The following is a 19,939-nucleotide window of genomic DNA, read 5'->3' on the forward strand; positions in this document are numbered from 1 at the left end:
TGGTCCGTTGTATAAGCAGCAATGTTAGCCAAATCAGAGTTTAGATTATTTATAGCGTCATATGCATGGTCAATATGAAATGAATATTGCAATTGAATATCATCTGCATACATGTGTAATTTGCAATACTGTAAGTATTTTGGCAGATCATAAGTGTATATCGAGAACAAAATGGGTCCGAGGACACTGCCTTGAGGGACACCCGATGTGGTTGCTTTTAACAACGACTGCATCGTATCATCTAAAAATATTTTTTGACGTCTTCCATTTAAATAACTTTTCATATTTTATAGGGCAATGATTATTTTCGGATCACAGGTTAGGAATTTAAATACTTATGTAATAATAGACTTCAAAAATTTGAAGCAGATTATAACGAGTGTTTTTTTAAATTTCACCTTTGAAGAGTGAAAGCTCTATACGGGTTACGAATCACGCATTTATACGTTCACGATCGACTCTTCAACGCCTACTACGAGGTGAAATTTAAAAAAACACCCGATATGAAAATGCGGGTTTCGTCTTTTCCGCACTATAGTCCAGTCAATAGTTTATACTTAGCAGGTATTTTCTATTAGGCATATTATTAATATTGCCGAGTTTGCGACCTTGGGGGTTGCAGCTAGCTCCGCCATACTGGAGAATAGGGGTGGAAAATCACATTTCTGCGATTATTTCATTATCCGTGCGAGATACCTCTATCTAAGTTATAATAAAATGTAGAGCATGCAATTCTCTACATTTTTTGTTCTTTATGTTTTTTTGTCAGATCAATAGTTTCGTAGTTACAGCGGGTAGAAATCGAGAATTTCTTTTATTTTTGTACTTTTTATTCTTTTCCACACCACCACAGAGCTAGAGCAATGATGATAATGATGATGACCCTGAGGAACAAGAGGAAACTTCTCAAGAGGAATTCCCGAATTCATAAACACTGATGAATTCAGCTCATCTATACCGTTCGATCCAGATCATTCGGGTCCGTCTACGTTACAAAGAGATCAAAAAGAGTAAAACAGTAAACTTCTACTGCATCGTGGACTATGCCCACTGGGGACACCACGTCAAAAAAAAAACGCACCCTATTGCTCTACCTCTGTGGTGGTATGGAAAAGAATAAAAAGTACAAAAATGAAAGATATTCTCGATTTCTACACGCTGTAACTACGAAACTATTGATCTGACAAAAAAACATAAAGAACAAAAAATGTAGAGAATTGCATGCTCTACATCTATATAATTATCTATACAACGTGTAACAAAAATAACGTACATTAATTTTAACTGGTAATAGAACTCGTCAAAAGGAACAACTTTTCTATCTACCATTTTGCCGAAAAACGATGTTTAATTCCAAAAAAAAATTGGAGAGATTTTTCACTAAAATAAACCTACGCCATTAAATACTGCAATGGCTAATTGAGATCAGCGCTAATATGAAAAAAACATCCATTTTCATCCAGAAAACGTGTTTTAACGCCGAAATCGAAATTCAAATAAATCTAACCGTATAGCAAAAAATCCATTTCGTAAGAATCTGGTTGTTTCACGTTTTTAGGTAGCTTAGTTTTGGAGTTATGAACGGTTTTAGGAAAATCTTTACTATTTTTTTAAGCCACTACGCAACGTTTTTCGCCAAAATGGCAGAGAGAAAAGTTGTTCCTTTTGATGAGTTCTATTACCAGTTAAAATTAATGTACTTATTTCAGAAACACCCTGTATACATATATAAAAATGAATCGCCGTTCGTTAGTCTCGCTAAAAGTCAAAAACGGAAAATTCGGGAAAAACTGAAAGTGCTTTTTTCTGTGGGAACGGCTGGAACGATTTGGCTAATTTTTTTTTTTAATGTTCGTAATAATCCGAACAAACTGCAAAAATTATAATTTTTGTATGCATTCTCGATCATAACTGACGATAAGAACGACATATTTGATTGATTCTTTTTTTTTTGTTCGATATGCTCCGGGATGGAAATAACTCAATTGAATGTTTTCAATAGAAAAAAAAAAAAAACTGGAAGATTTGGAGAAAAATCTGGAAAATAATATATTATGTTATGAGGAGCAAAAATGAAGATTTATGTGCTTCGGCTGGTAGATTGGCTGCCGAACGCAGTGAGGCAGACAAACCAGCCAAAGCACATAAAACCATTGGGGGCGTGAAAGCGGGGAGATAAAGGAAGCGGAACCATGACAGAGGCAAAAGGTCTCTGGCTCTCTGGCTCTGTCCTCTGTCGACGTTTGATCTTCAAAGTAGCTGGAGGTACAGCACTACAGCAGACATTTTCGTGCCAACGTGTTGTAAAATTACAAGGTAAATTATTTCTCTAACTCTTCTACTTTTCTATTTTATTTGCATTGAAGATTTAATTCTTGCACTAAAGCAAAAGTAAATTAGTTTCTTCGAAAATTCAGAGACAACGTTTTTTTTTTTTAATCTTTCATTTAATTTGTTTTAAATTCACTTCTCGCCAAGGTGAAACAATAATAATTGTAAACGATTTTTTATTCATTATTTGTTCCCTTTTCTTTTTTCTTCCCTATATTATTTATTATATAGTTTTGTTGGGACCAAACACCACCCGAGCACGTTTTTTTTTTATTAAATTAAATTTAAGTAGAACGTGTTCAATCGTTTAATTTAAATAACTGTTCCAACCCTGCAAACCTATTGTAAACGACCCAAAAAGTAAAATATATGTTGTTCACGTTGAGTTGACAATTTCAAGGTCAAATAATTTTATTTTTTGGCTCTGTAATTATGTTTTGTAAATAGTGACATGCAGGTAAACACCGTTCAGGTGTTGGATTAAGCATTGCTAAATCGAATTATGTTGGTTAGCTGCATGTCACTATTTAGAAAACATAATTACAGAGCCAAAAATTTAAATAATTTGACCTTGAAATGTTCAACTCAACGTGAACAAGGTTTACCTACAAACAACCGGTTGCAATAGAAGTTATAAAGTACAGTTGGTTGCGAAAAAAACGGGAAAAGAAAATGTTCCTAACGTAAATTTGAATTTGTCCTTTTGGCAATTAATTGTCTGCTTGACAAGACCTATCAGATAATTTTTAAAAATATCTTTGAATTTTGACCCTAATTCTAACCTCTCGCAGGAAGGTTTCACACTATGGAAACATGGTAAAAATGTGTCAATTTTGTTCTTACAGTTCCCGTTTTTTTTGCAACCAACAACCAACTGTATGTTGTTTAATAATAATAATCGTTAATCGTCGTTAAATTTTTCAGGGTTTCCAATAATCAAAAGCCAGGAAAGACACGCTCAACGACCACCGCGTAACACGCAGGAAGAGCCCCCAGACCCGCAGCTGATGCCCTTGGATAACATGCTGATTGCCGAAGTCGTCGCCGGACTCGGGAAAGGCGGGTCCGCCTCCGCCGCCGTCCAAGCGAACCAGCTCGACAACTCCATCGAACACAGCGACTACAGAGCCAAACCGGCCCAAATCAGACAGATCTACCACCAGGAGTTCAAAAAGCACGCACCTCCGTACAACGAGTGCTTGACGCGGTATTTAGACGCCCGGAGGAAACGGCACCCCTTCACCAAACAGGCTTCCGAAATCCTCAACAAGTATTTCTATTCGCACCTATCCAATCTCTACCCCAGCGAGGAGGTCAAAAAGGAGTTGGCGGGGAAATGTGGCATCACGGTCAATCAAGTCTCCAACTGGTTTGGCCTCAAGAGGAGTCGGTATAGAAATAACATCGGGAAGGTCCAAGAAGAGGCTAATTTGTATATTCAATCCAAACTATGATTCTTCGGTCCCTTTGTGCCTTTATTTGGTTAAAATAAAATGCTGTTGCAAATGACAAATAGTTTTTTCTACAACCGTCAAAAAAACGTGACATTTTTGCATCGTTATCGTGTTGCAAAGTATGTATGTCATTTTTTGATAGGTCAAAAATAGTTGTCAAAAAAGTTTCCTTGGATGCTTTAATATTTTTTTTCTAATTTTGATATATAAAGTGACACTTTTCAAAATTAATTGACGTTTGGAAACGTCACACTTTTCGTAACTGGTTACGAAAAGTAAAATCTTTCCTAACTGGTTAGGAAAAATTTATTGTATCACCAGTTGACACTGTCATATTTTTTGTTTTTAAGCAAAATAACCGTGCCTACTTACCTACTTGATATTTTAACACAATAATAATTTATTATTAATGAAATTCATTACTTCGTTTAACGTTTGAAGAAACTTTTTTTTTGTCAAAATTAGAAAAAATCTTGTATGTAACACGTTTGGAAATGCAATTTTGTGTAACTCGTGTGATTTTGCGGGATCTCGCTGCGCTCGTCCCGCAAATATTCCACTCGTTACACAAAATAACGCATTTCCTAACTGGTTACATAAATAGCTATTTTCCACTCTCTACATGGTAAGTACAGCCGCCCGCAAAAGAATCGAGCCTACCCCGCTGCAAGGAAATAATCACCTGTCATAAACTCGTAAATCTAGCCTGCAACTATTTGGGACAGTTTGGTATACGAGGGTTGTTTCATAAATTTTTGGTCATTACTTAGACGCTTCTGAATTAAAAATGTTTCTCTTTTTAGATATCCCTAGAGTTCGTCTGTCTCTATATTTAAAAATTATTGATTTACTTCGATTGCAATAAATGTGATTTGTAACGGCCGACGTTTAGTAAAACTATAAAAATATTTATGTATTAGCCATGCAAAAAGTTAAAAACTACAACAGGTGTTGAATTAAGTTGATAAAATTAAAATTTCATTAATGTCCTAATGGTAACTTTTATATTACTAGGATGCCAGCTAGACCTTTTGATCGATCTCTTTATTATCTCACAAAGCGTGTGCCAAAAAATTTCAAACTGCCGCAGAAACAAACATTTAAGTAACACAAGATTACAACAAATCGAATTTTTATTTATAATTTTCATAAGCTATCATTGACATCATCCTAACCAAACATTTCTATTTCCCCCATGTCACCTATACGCATACACCGTTGCCGGTTGTATTTTCTAGGTAGAATCCAGTGTTGTTTTTTTTTGTTTTTTAACGGATAATAGAAACTATGTCTCCAAAACAATTGAATTATATAGCTAATTAAGAAAAAAATTATTATCAGTAGTAATACTTATAATAATTGACTTCACATTGATTTGCAAAGTTGATGCAATTTCCAATCCCGATTTATGCATTTTTACAACAAATTGACACAATTCGCATTATTTTAAAAAATGTGAAACGTATTTATTAGTTACTATAAAGAGTTGCTTTCCAAAATAATCACCAATTTATTTTGTTCAGCATAAAACTATCACGAAAAAGTTACAGTGATGGATAGACGTTAACGAAATTTTTTATTTAAATATGTGAGTTGAATCTTAATTTAAATAATACACAATCGAAATAACCGGTGTGCTTGATAGAAAAATAAATATGTAACTAAAATTTAAAAAAATAGGTAAGAAAATTCTGGGTAAATTTGCAGAGGTAATAGTATAATATACTATTTCATCTACTTTGCTTTACTAATCCTTGAAATTTCGGCTGCTCAAGCTTTTATAGTAGACTAGGGACTTTCGCGTGGGTTGGCAACAGACATTTGTCACAAAAATGTAAGGTTATATTTACTATATTTACCTCGTAGCTTCATTCGTTACCTTGACGCCTAACGTCAAACGGCTGATGTTACCAATATAACAAAAGCTAAAAGTTACCAAAAACAGTTTAATAATATGCTTGATTATTAAACTGTTTTCGGTATAATAATGAGCCTATTTGTAACTCAAAGTAGATAATCGGGCCTATTCTGTAACTCGTCTGTTAATTTTAACCATCCGCTAATAAATTAATTTTTAACAACCGGTTATCTACAAATAACCAAAATTCTATTCTGTAAGACAAATTATTAACGGGTAGGTTAAAAAGCATTATTTTAGCGGCTAGGTTAGTTTGAAGAATGAAGTCAGGCACGGAAGCGTACAAATACATATGGCAACATCGTAAATCACTGTCAGCTGGAGGAACAACAACACATAATTATTTGCAAAATTATACCTAACCTCAACTAATAGTTGCAGACTACATTGGTATGGGCATAGACTACTCAAAAACGTGAAATTTAAATTAAAAATTGACCGGTTTTTGTTCTTTTTTCAAAACTCAACAGTTTATGATTTATCGAATTGTCGCATTACTTTTGCCCCTCACTGTATAAATGAAAGTAATTTGTAATTGGTACCACTTTTACGACAACCCTCGTTAAGCGGCAATAAACCACTCAGGGAATCAAAAGGTTTAAATATCGATAGATGCACTTTAGGTATCAATTCAAATATGTTACAGCTTGCCCATTGTAGGTTGAGCTGTGAGGGATGCGCAAAGTTGAATAAAAAGGTCAGATAAAGAGGTCCTGGAAGCGACAAAATTAGTGAAGGGGCTGTAAGACCACTGCGCATCCGGTTCTTACAGCTCAAGCTACAATGAGAAAGCTGTACAGGGTGATTCATCTTTTACCGCCGGTGGCAAAATTACCCTTAAGAATTGAGAAAAATTTATGGAATTGAGATTTGATTTGTCGAAAAATTTACTTACGAGTACATTTGTCGCCTTCATTCCAGTTCATGCACCAAAAGAATATTCATTGCGAATGCTATTATAATTTGGGACCGTTTTGACGTAAGTTAATTTTTAACGGCTGGGTATGACCACCCGCTAAAAATTAGCAATTTGAGTTAAATTTTAACAACTTTTGGTTAACATTTTGGCTTAGAGAATAGCGCAATGGGTTAAAATATTTTAACCGTTGTTTTAACGTTTAACTTTTAACCAAGTGTCTTACAGAATAGGCCTGAAAATATCTTTATTAAACAAAACTAAAACAACATTGGGGCGAGGGGGTTAAAATGGTCAGACAGATTTTAAATAAAATTTTCAGCCCTAAATAAAAATCTCAATAACCGTGAAATAATCGTCAGGTAATAGATACCTGTTCACGTTGGATTGAACATTAGTGGTGCAAATCGCACACATTTGGCATTAACTTTCATATGAGTTGTCATAGTAACAGGTCAGTCATTTGCACCACAACTGTTCTTCCCAACGTGAACAGGTATTATAATAATTAATCAGGGCTTATGTTTCTTTTACTGTTTGAACAAGTTCTAGCGTATTATTAATGCTGTCAGGGAGAATCCTGCTTTCATACCATCGAGGGTTTTATGACACAGTTGTAATTTTTGGTATACCGATTACCAAATTGTGAATGTCTGCTTTTATCTAAGCCTTATTTATTTTTTAACTACGAGTATTTTAGCCCATGTAATGATAATTCATGTGTTCAATATTAAAGAAACGCAACAGAAATAGTGAACAATTGCGCCATTTAATTATTTGTGTCTTACACTACTTGTGTTCTATTAGCGAAAATAAAAGCACCAAAAGCAGATTTTAAAACATAATTTTATTCAACAAAGCAAACCACACTGAACTAAACTGAAATTACTACAAGAAACAATTTGTAAATGTAGGTAACTTTAACTAAACCCTTCCCCGAACTATTTTACCTGTGACAAGTTGTTTTATAATGGAATTCCCAGGCAGAAAAATTTTCCTTACCGAAAATCATCGATTTGCCGTTTAGCGTGGGCCTGGTCTCTAGATATTTTTTATAAGTAAATTATTATAGACCAGTTTATATTTGATATTTTTATAATATACGGGTGTCCCAAAATTTGCGGAACAATTCAATGGGGCAATGTCAACTCATGTTAGAAAATAATGAGAAAAATAATTAAAAAAATTCTGTACCACTCAGATTTGAAGATATAGGGGCTCAAAAGATGCAACTTCGATCTCGTTTATTTTAAATATATGTAGTATGATCAAAAAGTCTTTGGATCAGAGTAGCCGTGGAATTAACAAGCTATCTAGGAAATTATTTATTTCAATGATTTTTGACATTTATTTGACAACTTTCAAGTTAGCAGGTTATAATTCAAAATGTTTCAAAGAGAACATACAATTTTTATTATTAAATCATACTACAGTAATGGAAATCGTGGTGAAAATTGTGATTGGATTTATTCGCCTCGTTTATGTTTAAACGAGTTCCGTGAGAGATTAGCACTACTTTGAAGGGTCGTTTTCATGGTGGCTTTACAAGCGTGGCTCGCTCGGCTTGGAAACCGCTCGACCAATGAGAGCACAGCTTTTTGAAAACGCCGCGGCGTGGCTCGGACTTTGCTAGAATAGGAAAGCGTCGTTTTCATGGTGGCTTTACAAGCGTGGCTCGCTCGGCTAGCTTGGCTTTGGAAGAGTCGTTTTCATTTTCATGGTGGCTTGCTACTTCAAGACAGCCACGCCAACGCGCATGCGCTATTGAGCGAGCTAGCGTTGAACTGTCACATCAGCTGATTTGATTATGTAGTTGCGAGTTCGAGCGCATGCGCAAGCTTCCAAAGCCTGAGCGTGGCTTTGAAAAATAGAAATATTTCCTATTCTAGCAAAGTCCGAGCCACGCTGCGGCGTTTTTTAAAAGCTGTGCTCCCATTGGTCGAGCGGTTTCCAAGCCGAGCGAGCCACGCTTGTAAAGCCACCATGAAAACGACGCTGAAATATTTCTTAATGGCTACCGCGATCCGACTTTTTGATCATACGATATTAAAAAAGATTTCGACTATTTGTCTTTTACTAGCAGGTGGCATAATAATTCTGAACGACTGTGATCAGGTTTGCAATTATTTTCTTTATTATTTCTAGCATTTTCAAGTAGTCATTTTTTGTCCGTTTTACCTCAAATAACGTAAGGCAACATGGCTTTGATTTTTCTCTCTCATATTCATGGATGCAACATAAATGAAATATTTGCAGACTATTGGAATACATAGAATTTTTTTTTGTTCGACACTGTCAGAATTTGAGAACGTGTGTGAACGGATTTTGATAAATGTCACAACTTGTCAAAACGAAACGTCAAGCTAATTTTAAAGATTTTAAGCGATTTGGAGTTTTTAGGGGGCTCGTCGAACAAAAAAACGTTGTATTCAACTCGTTCGTTTGTAAATCGTGCTTTTTTGGCAGTTGTGGGCCTTTAAAACTAGCCCACTCATGCTAAAAAAAGCCCAATTAAACATTTTTACCTGATATTTTAATGACTACTTAACAGCATATTACTAAGCTGTTCCACGAATTTTGGGGCACCCGGTATAATGTAAAAATTAAATTTTCGAAAATCCAGATTTTTAGAATGCAGAATACAGGTAATTTTAACAAGACAACCATTATTTGTCGCTAACGGAAATCCCCGGTTCAGCCAGGCAAGATTTTACAGTCTTGGGTAAAATGGATAGTTGTATTAGCATAATTTCACCAGGAAGAATGTTTAGTTTGCTGATAATATCTATTATGTATTACTATTTATTTTGGTGGTAATCTAATTTAATTTTTATTTTTTGTACTTACATAGTTTAAATTAATTTAAATTTAATTAATCAAATTTAAATGAACACCCGATAATTTTGAAACACTGCAATCTCCAAAACTTGAATGAGACATTTTATAATTTATTGTTTATGCGGTTGACACAACACATTCCAAAAACGACTATAGAAAATTTGGGATTTTGATTTAAGGAAAATTATACCTATGATTTTTGTTTAAATTTTTCTTTGTGTCGTGCGATTTTCTTACCGAATCAACCCTTGTGAGTAGATTAATTACTGGACATTTTTTTCGATAATAAATCTTCTCACTTGAGAGATTAGGGGCCAGTTTACAGAAAGAGAATTAAATATTTAATTCGAATTAAATTTCAATGCGCGATTAACCCATGAATCCTAAACTTCGATTGGTTCAATCTGATCACGTGTTCAGTTAATCTCGCATTTGATTACGATTAACTTAATTTCGCTTCTGTAAACTGGCCCATGGCATAAGTGAAAATCTTTTAGCGTATTAATTTTTGTTTATTTGTTATTCGTAATCATACGATTTTTTAAGCAATAAATGTCATTGTATATAAATTTTTTAAAAATGCAACCGAATTATTTTCGTTATTAAACGTTGAAATGCACAATAAAAACTCTACAGTTTTTTATTTGTCAGTCAACCCCGTTTAAATAAAGGACAAAAACTAATGGTACTGTCCTCGTATATTGAACTGTCTGAAAATGTTGGAGATTAGATTTATGAGTTTATGACAGTGGTCAGGTCCCTTTGTCGAAATATGGATTGGTGATTATTTCCTTGCAGAGGGTAGGCTCGATTCTTTTGCGGGCGGCTGTACGTTGTTATGACATTGATTTGGTGGATGCAGGTACAACTTTTTTCACCTATCGTTGGGTCCTCATCTCGAAATCGTAGCCCTATACTAAACCAATGTAAACGCAAATTACTCCTAAAAACTTCAAATTTGAAGTTGAAAAGCTGTTCGACGGTTCTATCGATTCCTTTTGACATAATCAATTGCAGAGAAATCTTGATTTTTCGATTAAGGCAATAAATTGGTCGTTACGATTAAACAATTGTAATTTCAAAATTACTCCTAGCGGTCTCATTTTTAACTTGTTTGAGTTCTAAAGTAGCTCATTGTAATCATGAATGTATAATCTAATGCAGAGAAATCTTAGTTTTTCTTGAAATCGGTTAAATTCTGACTTACGAGGCAAAATAAAAAACGAAACTCATTGCACGAAAGTGTGATGATGGCAACCAACAATATCAGCAGCCCATGATTTACAGCACCCATTAGTTGAGCTGGGACTAGGACCAAGGGGCCGGCCGACTTCTCTCTGCCCCGAGATAATTTCCATTTTACTACCTGATGGTATTACTTCGAATACAAGTTATACTTTTAGCCAAATACCTCTTTATTCTTTGTTATTTATTCTTTTCCACACCACCACAGAGGTACTCGTAGAATAAAAGGCGCGTTTTTTTTTAACGTGGTTTCCCCGATAGGTATATTCCACAATGCTGTAAAAAAAATGTTGAACTTTATACACGACGATAAAATTTAATTATTGTCTGTCAAAAAATATACCGGGTGTATTATGAAAAATCTTTGGTGCTGTAACTTCCTTATTTTTCATACGATTTTGATAATTGATGTGTCCAACAAAATCGTTTTAAATGGGCTACAATTTGAATTGTGTTCCAATATTTGTTCTTGAGTTCTGTTTTTGACAGATGATAGTCAACTTTTTTTTCCAAATTGCACTATTAACTTTTTTTTGCTCAATTTTATAGAGATTTTTATTTTGAATATGAAAATCTAAACAACCATGCTCGTGCATAGAAACAAAAAGAAGAAAATAAAAAATAATGTATTTTTTTTTTTAATCAAGCAGTCACATTTAACAGTAATAAAAGTACATTCTAATTTTCCAAAGCGACTAAGAGAACTATGGACATTCAAGACAATATCTATTTGACTCCGCCCGATAACAGAGATGATTTAGTAAGAAGAATCGTAGCAGTATGTGAACAAATACCACCAGAATTTTTATTGAACGCCGCAATGGGGGTCAGTGGAAGGTGTGGAATATGCCTTAGAGAGAATGGAGGTAATTTCAAACATTTGCTATAGTAAAGTTATGGTTACTTGATTTTTGTAAATTCTAGTTTTTTTTATTAAAAACAAATTTTTGATTTTTGATTTTAATGTTTGTGTATTCAGAAGATAAACATCTATCAGAATAAAAATAAAAAAATGTACCGTGCAACTTAAAAAAACAAAGTTAGCTGCGGTCTGTCAAAGAATATAATGTCAAAAAAAATCATAGCATGTCGGGCTTAGCACCAAAGATTTTTCATAATACACCCGGTATAAAATATAAAATACTAAAAATTACAGAGGTTTTAGGGCCAGTAACTGAACACGTGATCAGATTCAACCAATCGAAGTCTCGGTTTCATGGGTTAATTGCGAATTAAAATTTAATTCGAATTAAATATTTAATTCTTTTTCTATAAACTGGCCTTTAATTTAATTAATGCTGAATACGCGTAATTTAGTAATAGTTGCATGTTATTAATCATTGCTATTATAGGTCTTTTTTAATATGCATCTAAAACAGCTCTATTTTTGGTACGCCTGGGATCAATTATTATTTCAGGTAACAAAGCGCCCAGATAAAATTTTTCAAATTGTTGTACCATATCTTTGTCCAAAAGTCATCATCTTTTTAGACTATCCCATTCTTCAAATCTTTTTGTGTAGACGACAAAATAACACTGCTTCCGCTTTGTAATATGTAACTGGCCTTCCACTTGATACATATAAACATGATTGTGTAGATTTCAATATATGTAATTCTTTTATCACTCTCGCCTGCATATTCAGTGGGATCGATTGTACAAAAGCCTATCTTTTTCGCTTTGATAGCTTCTTCAATTGTTTGATCACTTGCTGGAAACGGATATTTTACTACGATTTTTTGAACATAAAAAACTAAAAATGTCAAGCTTTTCAACCCGTGTAGGGTTTGTATGGTCGAATGTGAAAATCTAGGGTGCTATCCTAAAATCACTAAATTGGGAGCAAATTTTCCGCTAAAGACAAGCTGGTTAAAAAAGCTTTCGACCAATGCAATAATAAATACGGGGTGCCATTTGAAAAAAATGAGTTTTTGACATTTTTAGGTTGTAATGTTTAAAACTGTTGTTGAGTAAACACTCAACAGATGTGACAAACATTCAGGAATCAAATAGCGTCAATCATTTTAATTTATGTGCAATGATTTGGAAGGTACAAATTTTCAAACGGACCCCTGCAATTCGAAATTCTGGTCAAAAAAAGCGCCACAGATCAAAAACGACGGCAGATAAGTAAAAACGACCTCTATAGATGTGATTCATAATTTAGCATAGAATCCAAAAATGAAATCAAACTCGATACGTTTCATAAAAAAAACATAACTTTAGTGTTTTTATAATATTCGGACACTCTGTATATATACCGCAATATTTTCCGAATGTGCAGTAGGAGCGTAGCTATCATATAGAAAAAAGGAAAAGTTGAAATCTTTAATAACGAACAAGTTATGGAGCTTTTTCCCAACTCTGTTACACGCTGTACCTATATCCAAATTGAAGTTGCAGCACTACAAATCAGATAAACAACGTTTAGAAGCTCACGTATTCACATAGAAAGAAAACTTTCAAACTGCAAATAACAAGTAAAGGCTTTCTTACATTCATAATGTATTTATATGTACTTGTATTAGAGACCCCCTCTGTAGCTATTCGCTCATCCCCAATAATAATCAAGAATTTAGCAGAAATGATCTTACTCATTAGTATTAGGTAGGTATGAAGGATGTAAGTAAATAAAATCGGGTGATAATCCTTTTTGGCAAATAAATAATCGTTTCTGAGAAATAATCCCTAATTACAGATCAAGAAAAAGATTACTATCTAACATGATATTTCAGTCATTTAACTGCTTTCTAATCTATTCATTTAATATTATCTGCTTCAAATTTTTGAAATCTATTATTATTATTTAAATTCTTAGCCTGTGATCCGAAAATAATCATTGTCCCATAAGTTTTCATAATTTTACCTGTACCTCTACCACTAGACCACTGTCTAGTAGAAACTATGAGATATCTCCAAAACTAAAGAAATAATATTTCTCGCCAAGAATATTTGCATTTTACAATCAAACTACCTGGAAGACCGCTCTCAGCGCACTGCACTTTGTGACCGTAAGGAACTCCCGCTGAGAAGGTTCAGCTGTCATGATAGATGCACCATTTACAAAGTATGCAACCCAAATTCCTCGAAATTCGAGTTGAGGACCCTTGTAAGTAACCACTTACCTCCCTCGGGAAAATAAGTGACAAAAATTAAACCAAACAAAACACTAATATGCCTTATGGTAACGTTCCCTGGATTTCTTCGACAGGGGGAAGGAACATGAAGAGTTTGCAGACTCAGCAACTTCCATTTCTCTTTCAATTTTGTTCAAATTAATTTTACAAACTTTTGACACGACGCTTTTAATATTGACGTTTTGTGTGATGAAAGCCGTAGCAACCGGCAACAGACATACTAATATTGTATTCAAATATTTAAAATAAATTCATCAAAAAGAAAGTTTGTGCTTTCAAAATAACTTTGAGAGTGGAAAAAATATTATAAACAATTCGGGAGGTAACTAATTTAACCAGTCTCGGACTCTATTGCTACCCCTCGCTATCGCTCGGGGACAAACCTGTCCTCGACAGGTAAATATTAGTTACCTCCCTTAATGTTTAAATAACTATTTTTCACTGTTTTTACGCTGAAAATAGTATATTGTAGACCTAGGCGGTAAAGTGACATTTTTCCAGGCTGAAAGAAGAAATGTACAGGCGAGCTTTACCGGCAAGGTTTACACGTTACTTTTCTTCCTACACAAACACAACATGACTGCAATAATTTTATACTGAAGCTGGTTATTTACCTCTTGATTTTTCCGGTAGCAAATTAAGCGAAACGTCGCACAGCGGAGTATTAGACGCTGAAAGTAGATCAAAAGTCGAAAATTTAAAATTTAATTTCATTAAGTTGAACCATATACTGGGGTAGTAAATAAAGTATGTTGTCATTTGCCAGTTTCAAAAAAAAAAAATGCACGATGGCGGACGCCCAGACGAACCTTATTGTTTCTCAGGGCTGCGTTCTGACCTGCTACGTTATTGGTTATACCATTGTCAAAGTAGTTCTAACGTGCCTTCAAATAAATTTATATTTAGAGCAACCTATGGAAGTTCAATTGTTTGCAACATTTTTACAGCGTAGAAAATGACACAAGAATCGTCTGGTCTGACATTTAACGAAATAAAATTAGGTTAGAAAATATTTTTAATTTTTGTAGTGCATTCATCTCAGATTATTGAAATTCACATTAATAAATAATCCAAACATTATTCCAATCACAAATTATTTGCTAACTAATGGCTATTCGCCAATATACGGAAGATGATGTTTCAGCTTTCGAAATCTTTGTGAGGCATTGCTGCAAATTTTAGTTAATCTTCAGGAGAAAAATACCCCAAATTCGAATGGAAAGTCGAATAAGATCGCAAAATTTCAAAAGCACCAAAGTCAAGTAACTGTTAACATAAAGGGAACAAGTAAATGGGATGTTACACGGTTAGTTCATATTCTCCATTCAGTTTCAGTATTTATATTGAATGAAAACTGAAACTGAACATGGAACTAAACAGACAGTCTGAAAGTACCCACCTTAAGCAAAGCGACAAATAGTCGTATCAATTCATTTATTTTTTTAAACCATAAAAGAAAACATAACATTAACATTGCTGTGAACACTAATAAGAATTGTAAATTAAGTATTGCACATAACCTCACACAATAGGAGATAACAATTTTATACATAATTTAGAGTAAGTGTTGAAAATGTGCACCCTGTTCTTGTAAACAAAACCTAGTCCTTCATCTAATTGCATTAGTTACAGTGTTATCCTATTTCGTAGTTCTGCCAAATCATTTATGGGTGTTGTGTAAATTGAATTTTTGATGTGTGGCCACAAGAAGAAATCACATGATCTAGGGGGCCAGTTGTTTGATCTATTACGGCTTATAATTCTGTTGTTATAAAAATGGAGTCAAAATTTCATTTCTGTATCTTGCAGCATTGATATTTCCTAAAAAACATTGATTATTATTTAATTACTAAAACATTATTACAATTGTTACCTTCAAGAAAGATTGGATCAATAATTCTGTGTTGGCTAATAGCAGCCCAAACGCCTGCTTTCTGGGGGTACTGGGGTGTTTCAATGAAAAAATGTGGACTTTCTGAACTCCACATTCTTGTATTTTGAGAGTTGACATATCCACTAAGATGGAAGTAGGCTTCATCAGTGTAAAAGGTTTTATCAAGGTGAACATCTAAAGTATTCAGAAACCATTGTCAATATTCTAATCTTTGGGGGAGATCAACTGGATGTAATTCTTGAACAGATGTGAGATGGTAGGGAAATAGGTGAAGATCTTTTTTCACAATTGAATGACAGGTACCAACAGACAGACCAAGTTGTTGTGATAAATGCTCAATTGAAGTGCCTGGGGCTTCTTCCAGTGCTTGTCTCGCCTCTTCAATCACTTCTGGAGTTCTTGTTCACAAAAATGTCGGAAAACAGTAAAACACTGACGCAGATTTCGTTTTAGTTCTGACAAGAACTGATTTTTTGTTCGCAAGACGAGGAATAAAATCACAAACACAACTCAATTTGAAAACGGGAAAGAGAACGAATGTCAAATGTCAAAATTTTAATATGAAATTGGGTCAAAACTTACTATGCAACCTGTGTAACTCCGGAGAATAATTGGTTGCCTACGAAATTATCTACACTGTTAACAGAATTAAAACGTATTCAACTCTAAATATAGTTATTTTTGAAGGCACGATAGTTGTTTCGCTATTTTTTTTTTTTATAAATTATTAGTTACCTACGTTACCTTACCAAATTCCTTAATCCTCCCCTCCTAGCAAGAATTGCTCTAGACCTTCCTCTTGGTTCTTGCTGAACAGTGAATTTGTTCTTTATCAAAAAAAAAGTTTTTTTTAAAGGAGAACGCACACTTTATATGTAATTCTAAAGACCACTCAAATGGGGATATTTTGATATCAATCGACGCGTCTTGAAATGACGAATATTTGATATCATTGCGCCAAATGTGTAACTCGATTAATAAAGCGACAAAATCGATAAAACTTGAAATATTTTCCAACTGATTTCTGTCAGAACACTTCATAAAACTGTCATTTGTAATTTATGGGGGATTACGGATTCGGCTATTCCCTTTTAAGGTTGTACTATGGTCAAGAAAAAAATTACCTTACATTCAAAAAATCTGAAAAAATTACCAGCGCTTACAAATAATTCAAGTTTAATATAAGATTAATTTAAAAAAAATCTTCCGTCCAGTTTCTTAAAAAAATTAGAAAAACCATGTTTTTAACCACATTTTATTTTTTATATTAAAAATGGGATGATAAATTTTAATGAAAATCCAACATCAGGTTACAATAGCTTTTCTGTAGGTGTTCCATTTTTTTGAGTGATTTTGAATGTACAGTTTTTGCATAAAAAAATAAAAAAACGACGATTCGAAATCAAGCAAAAATACATTAATTAAAACTAAAAACCCATTGTACAGTTTGTAAATACAATGAAAAGAAAATGTAAGTCAAATGATTGGCTGCAATTATGTTTTTTTCCTCAAAAAAAGCATTTTCAGATTATAATTTCAAAATGCGACACTACTAATGCAACACTGCACAGTAGCGTCCCCATAGCCTGGACGGATATCTCCTCAACTACTACCTCCAATGTCATCAGTGCCATCTGCAAACTGATAGATAGACAAACAGTTTATTTATTTCAAGAAACTGTAAAATGGATTGGGTTTTTCCCAAAATACGTCCACTGGGTACTATTTATTGCTTTATGGTCCTTTGAATTCTAAACATTGTCATTGAGGACGAGGACATAATGGGGCCAAAGCAAATTTCTATGAAAGAAGGAATGGCTAACATAAAATCCCAAGGCGCCTATCAGTTTGGACCCGAGCGATTTTTAAAAGTCTGTAAACAAAAAACACCTGGTTAACAACTGAAAAACCAAGTAAAAAATCACATTTGTCTTTTGTGAGAAATACTTCTAAAAAAATCAAGGCAACGATTCGCATTACGGTTTATCCTGTGCCAAACCTGATATGCAGGAAAGAGAAGTCAATTTTTTAATTGATAAACAAATAAAACTTTTTTTAAATGTGTCTTTTGATGAGCAGAAAATTATTCAAAAAAAAAACCTAAAGACTAATGCGACGATTGGTTCGCAGAAAGAAAATGACCAAAAGCTAAAACTCAACAAAAAACTTTTTTTTTTCAAATTCAGGGACCATTATTTGTGACCCAGCGCAAATACTGCGATTTTATAGTTTGGACTTCAAAAGGAATCAACGTTGAAACTGTTGAAACGATAGTGGTACGAGTAGGTGATCAATTTATGAAAAATATCCTTCCAAAATTAAAACATTTTTATTTTAAAAGCACTCTTCAATCTTTAGATACCTTCCTCTACCTCGAGTTAGCGGTGCCGGACCCTTCCGGCTACCTGGAAATGTATAAATACCAAATATTTTATGGAGTGCAGAACTCCAGAGTTTAAAACTTGTATTTAAATAGAGATTCGTTCTCTGTTTATCCGTCACGTGTTCAAAAACGCTTGAAGCACTAGCCCCGAACTGGTCGACAGCAGACACGAACGTAATATGAAATTACGAGATCCAAATTAATTTTTTCATTATTGAAACTTAAATGTCATCATTTTTTGACGCTTGTAGAAAAAAATTATAGTTAAAATTTATTTATTTTCAATATACCGGGTGATCAAAAAGGACTGTTTGAGTTGGCAATACAATTAAGAGAATTTTGTTATTCGGCTGTTTGCAATAGGTACTGCAACCGGATACGTCTTTTGACAGAAATTTGACGTGGAATCAACAGCAACAAAATTGTAGGTTATGTATGTATAAAAATCAATGTACAAAAAAACAATTCAGCGCAAATTCTCTGCCGTAAATATCGATTTTAAGTGACCCCACTGAAAAACAATTTTACGTTAAAAACTAAATTAAATATTTTGGAGTAAAATTTGTCATTTTGTCGAAAAAAATGTAAGGCAACAATTTTTTTTATTCATCGTTTAGGTAGTAGGAAGGTCTATCAAAAAGAGAAAAAAAAAAGTGGAGGTTGTAATTTAAAAAATTTAAGTAAAAATAAAAAAAACAATCACGACGTCGTTGTGCAAAAATACATTACGTCATAAGTAAAATTTTTATGTTATAAGGTGGCTAATTAAAAAATAAAATTGACTTGTCCGAGCGTTTTGCCTGAAAACATTAAATAACGTTTTTATAAATTTTGTTCCTTGGTTTATCACCACACTGTATATGAAAAAATTTGCCGGGGAGTAAACGAGGAATTAAACAGAAAAATGAAAGTTTTTGGAGTTGCACGTTAAAGAAAGATCTACAAATCAAAATTTATCATTGGAATTCTCAGAACGACTATTTTACTTTAGATAAAAGACTACCTAATTGTTGTTAAAAATACATTCACATTCGTCTAAATAATATTTTTTATTTTCTGTTTAATTTATCTTTTTTTTTTAATAATAGTAGTAGGGCTTAGGTTGTATTAAAAATCTTTAAATTGGTGAAGAAAAAAATTCCTATATCAAAATATAATTTAGATTTCTCTGGAGCGAGTGTAAGTGGGCCAACTGAAGCTGGACGGGGCTCGTATACCTGTTAACAGGATTATACCCACAGTAAAAATATAAATTATACCCATAGCTTCGGGCGGAAAGGAGGTGAAGGGAAGTGGTCGAGTTTGAATCCACCTACCGGTCAATAGACATAACAACAATTGTGCTTGGACATCAACCCTTCTTATTTCTATAAGGAAATTGAAATCTGTAAAGGGAAGGATAGAAGGTTGGTGTGTTGCCTATACGCCAACTATCAGAGTGTGAAACTTCAGAGCCATCTTGCGTTGGTGAAACGTAATATTTTTAGGCATTGTACAACCTTAAAGGCATTGTACTGGTTCAGTGTCATCTTTGCAATTATACATCGTACTGTGAACCCTCTTAAGAAATCAGTTGCCCCCGTAAATAACTATTTTTATTTATGGAGTCCCAAAACTAACCCGAGAAGGGTATCTATAGCTCTCTTTCCCACTCATATAAAGTAAATGGAAGTTTTTGATTTTCAATTATAGATTGCGGCTTTATTTATAGAGTTAGCGTTTTGGCGCAATGGTATCAAATATTTGTCATTTCAAGACGCGTCGATTGGTATCAAAATATCCCCATTTGAGTGGTCTTTAGAATTACATATAAAGTGTGCGTT

At 33.7% G+C, this 19,939-nt stretch overlaps 1 protein-coding gene and 1 long non-coding RNA gene across 2 annotated transcripts; one reads left to right on the top strand and one right to left on the bottom strand.

Moving 5' to 3' along the window:
• Positions 1–1,290: 1,290 nt before the first annotated feature.
• On the top strand, positions 1,291–3,828 carry LOC138137544 (homeobox protein extradenticle-like). The gene is made up of 2 exons (XM_069057006.1): positions 1,291–2,316; positions 3,256–3,828. The coding sequence occupies exons 1-2, from the start codon at positions 2,193–2,195 to the stop codon at positions 3,783–3,785; spliced, it is 654 nt and encodes a 217-aa protein (XP_068913107.1). The 5' UTR covers positions 1,291–2,192; the 3' UTR covers positions 3,786–3,828.
• Positions 3,829–15,258: 11,430 nt separating this feature from the next.
• LOC138137015 (uncharacterized) lies at positions 15,259–19,616 on the bottom strand. The gene is made up of 2 exons (XR_011161527.1): positions 15,713–19,616; positions 15,259–15,660 (listed from the first exon to the last, which is right to left on the bottom strand). It is a non-coding gene; the product is annotated as an uncharacterized lncRNA (long non-coding RNA).
• Positions 19,617–19,939: the final 323 nt, after the last annotated feature.

Source organism: Tenebrio molitor, chromosome 8 (genome assembly GCF_963966145.1).
Source record: "Tenebrio molitor chromosome 8, icTenMoli1.1, whole genome shotgun sequence".
Lineage (NCBI taxonomy): Eukaryota > Metazoa > Arthropoda > Insecta > Coleoptera > Tenebrionidae > Tenebrio > Tenebrio molitor.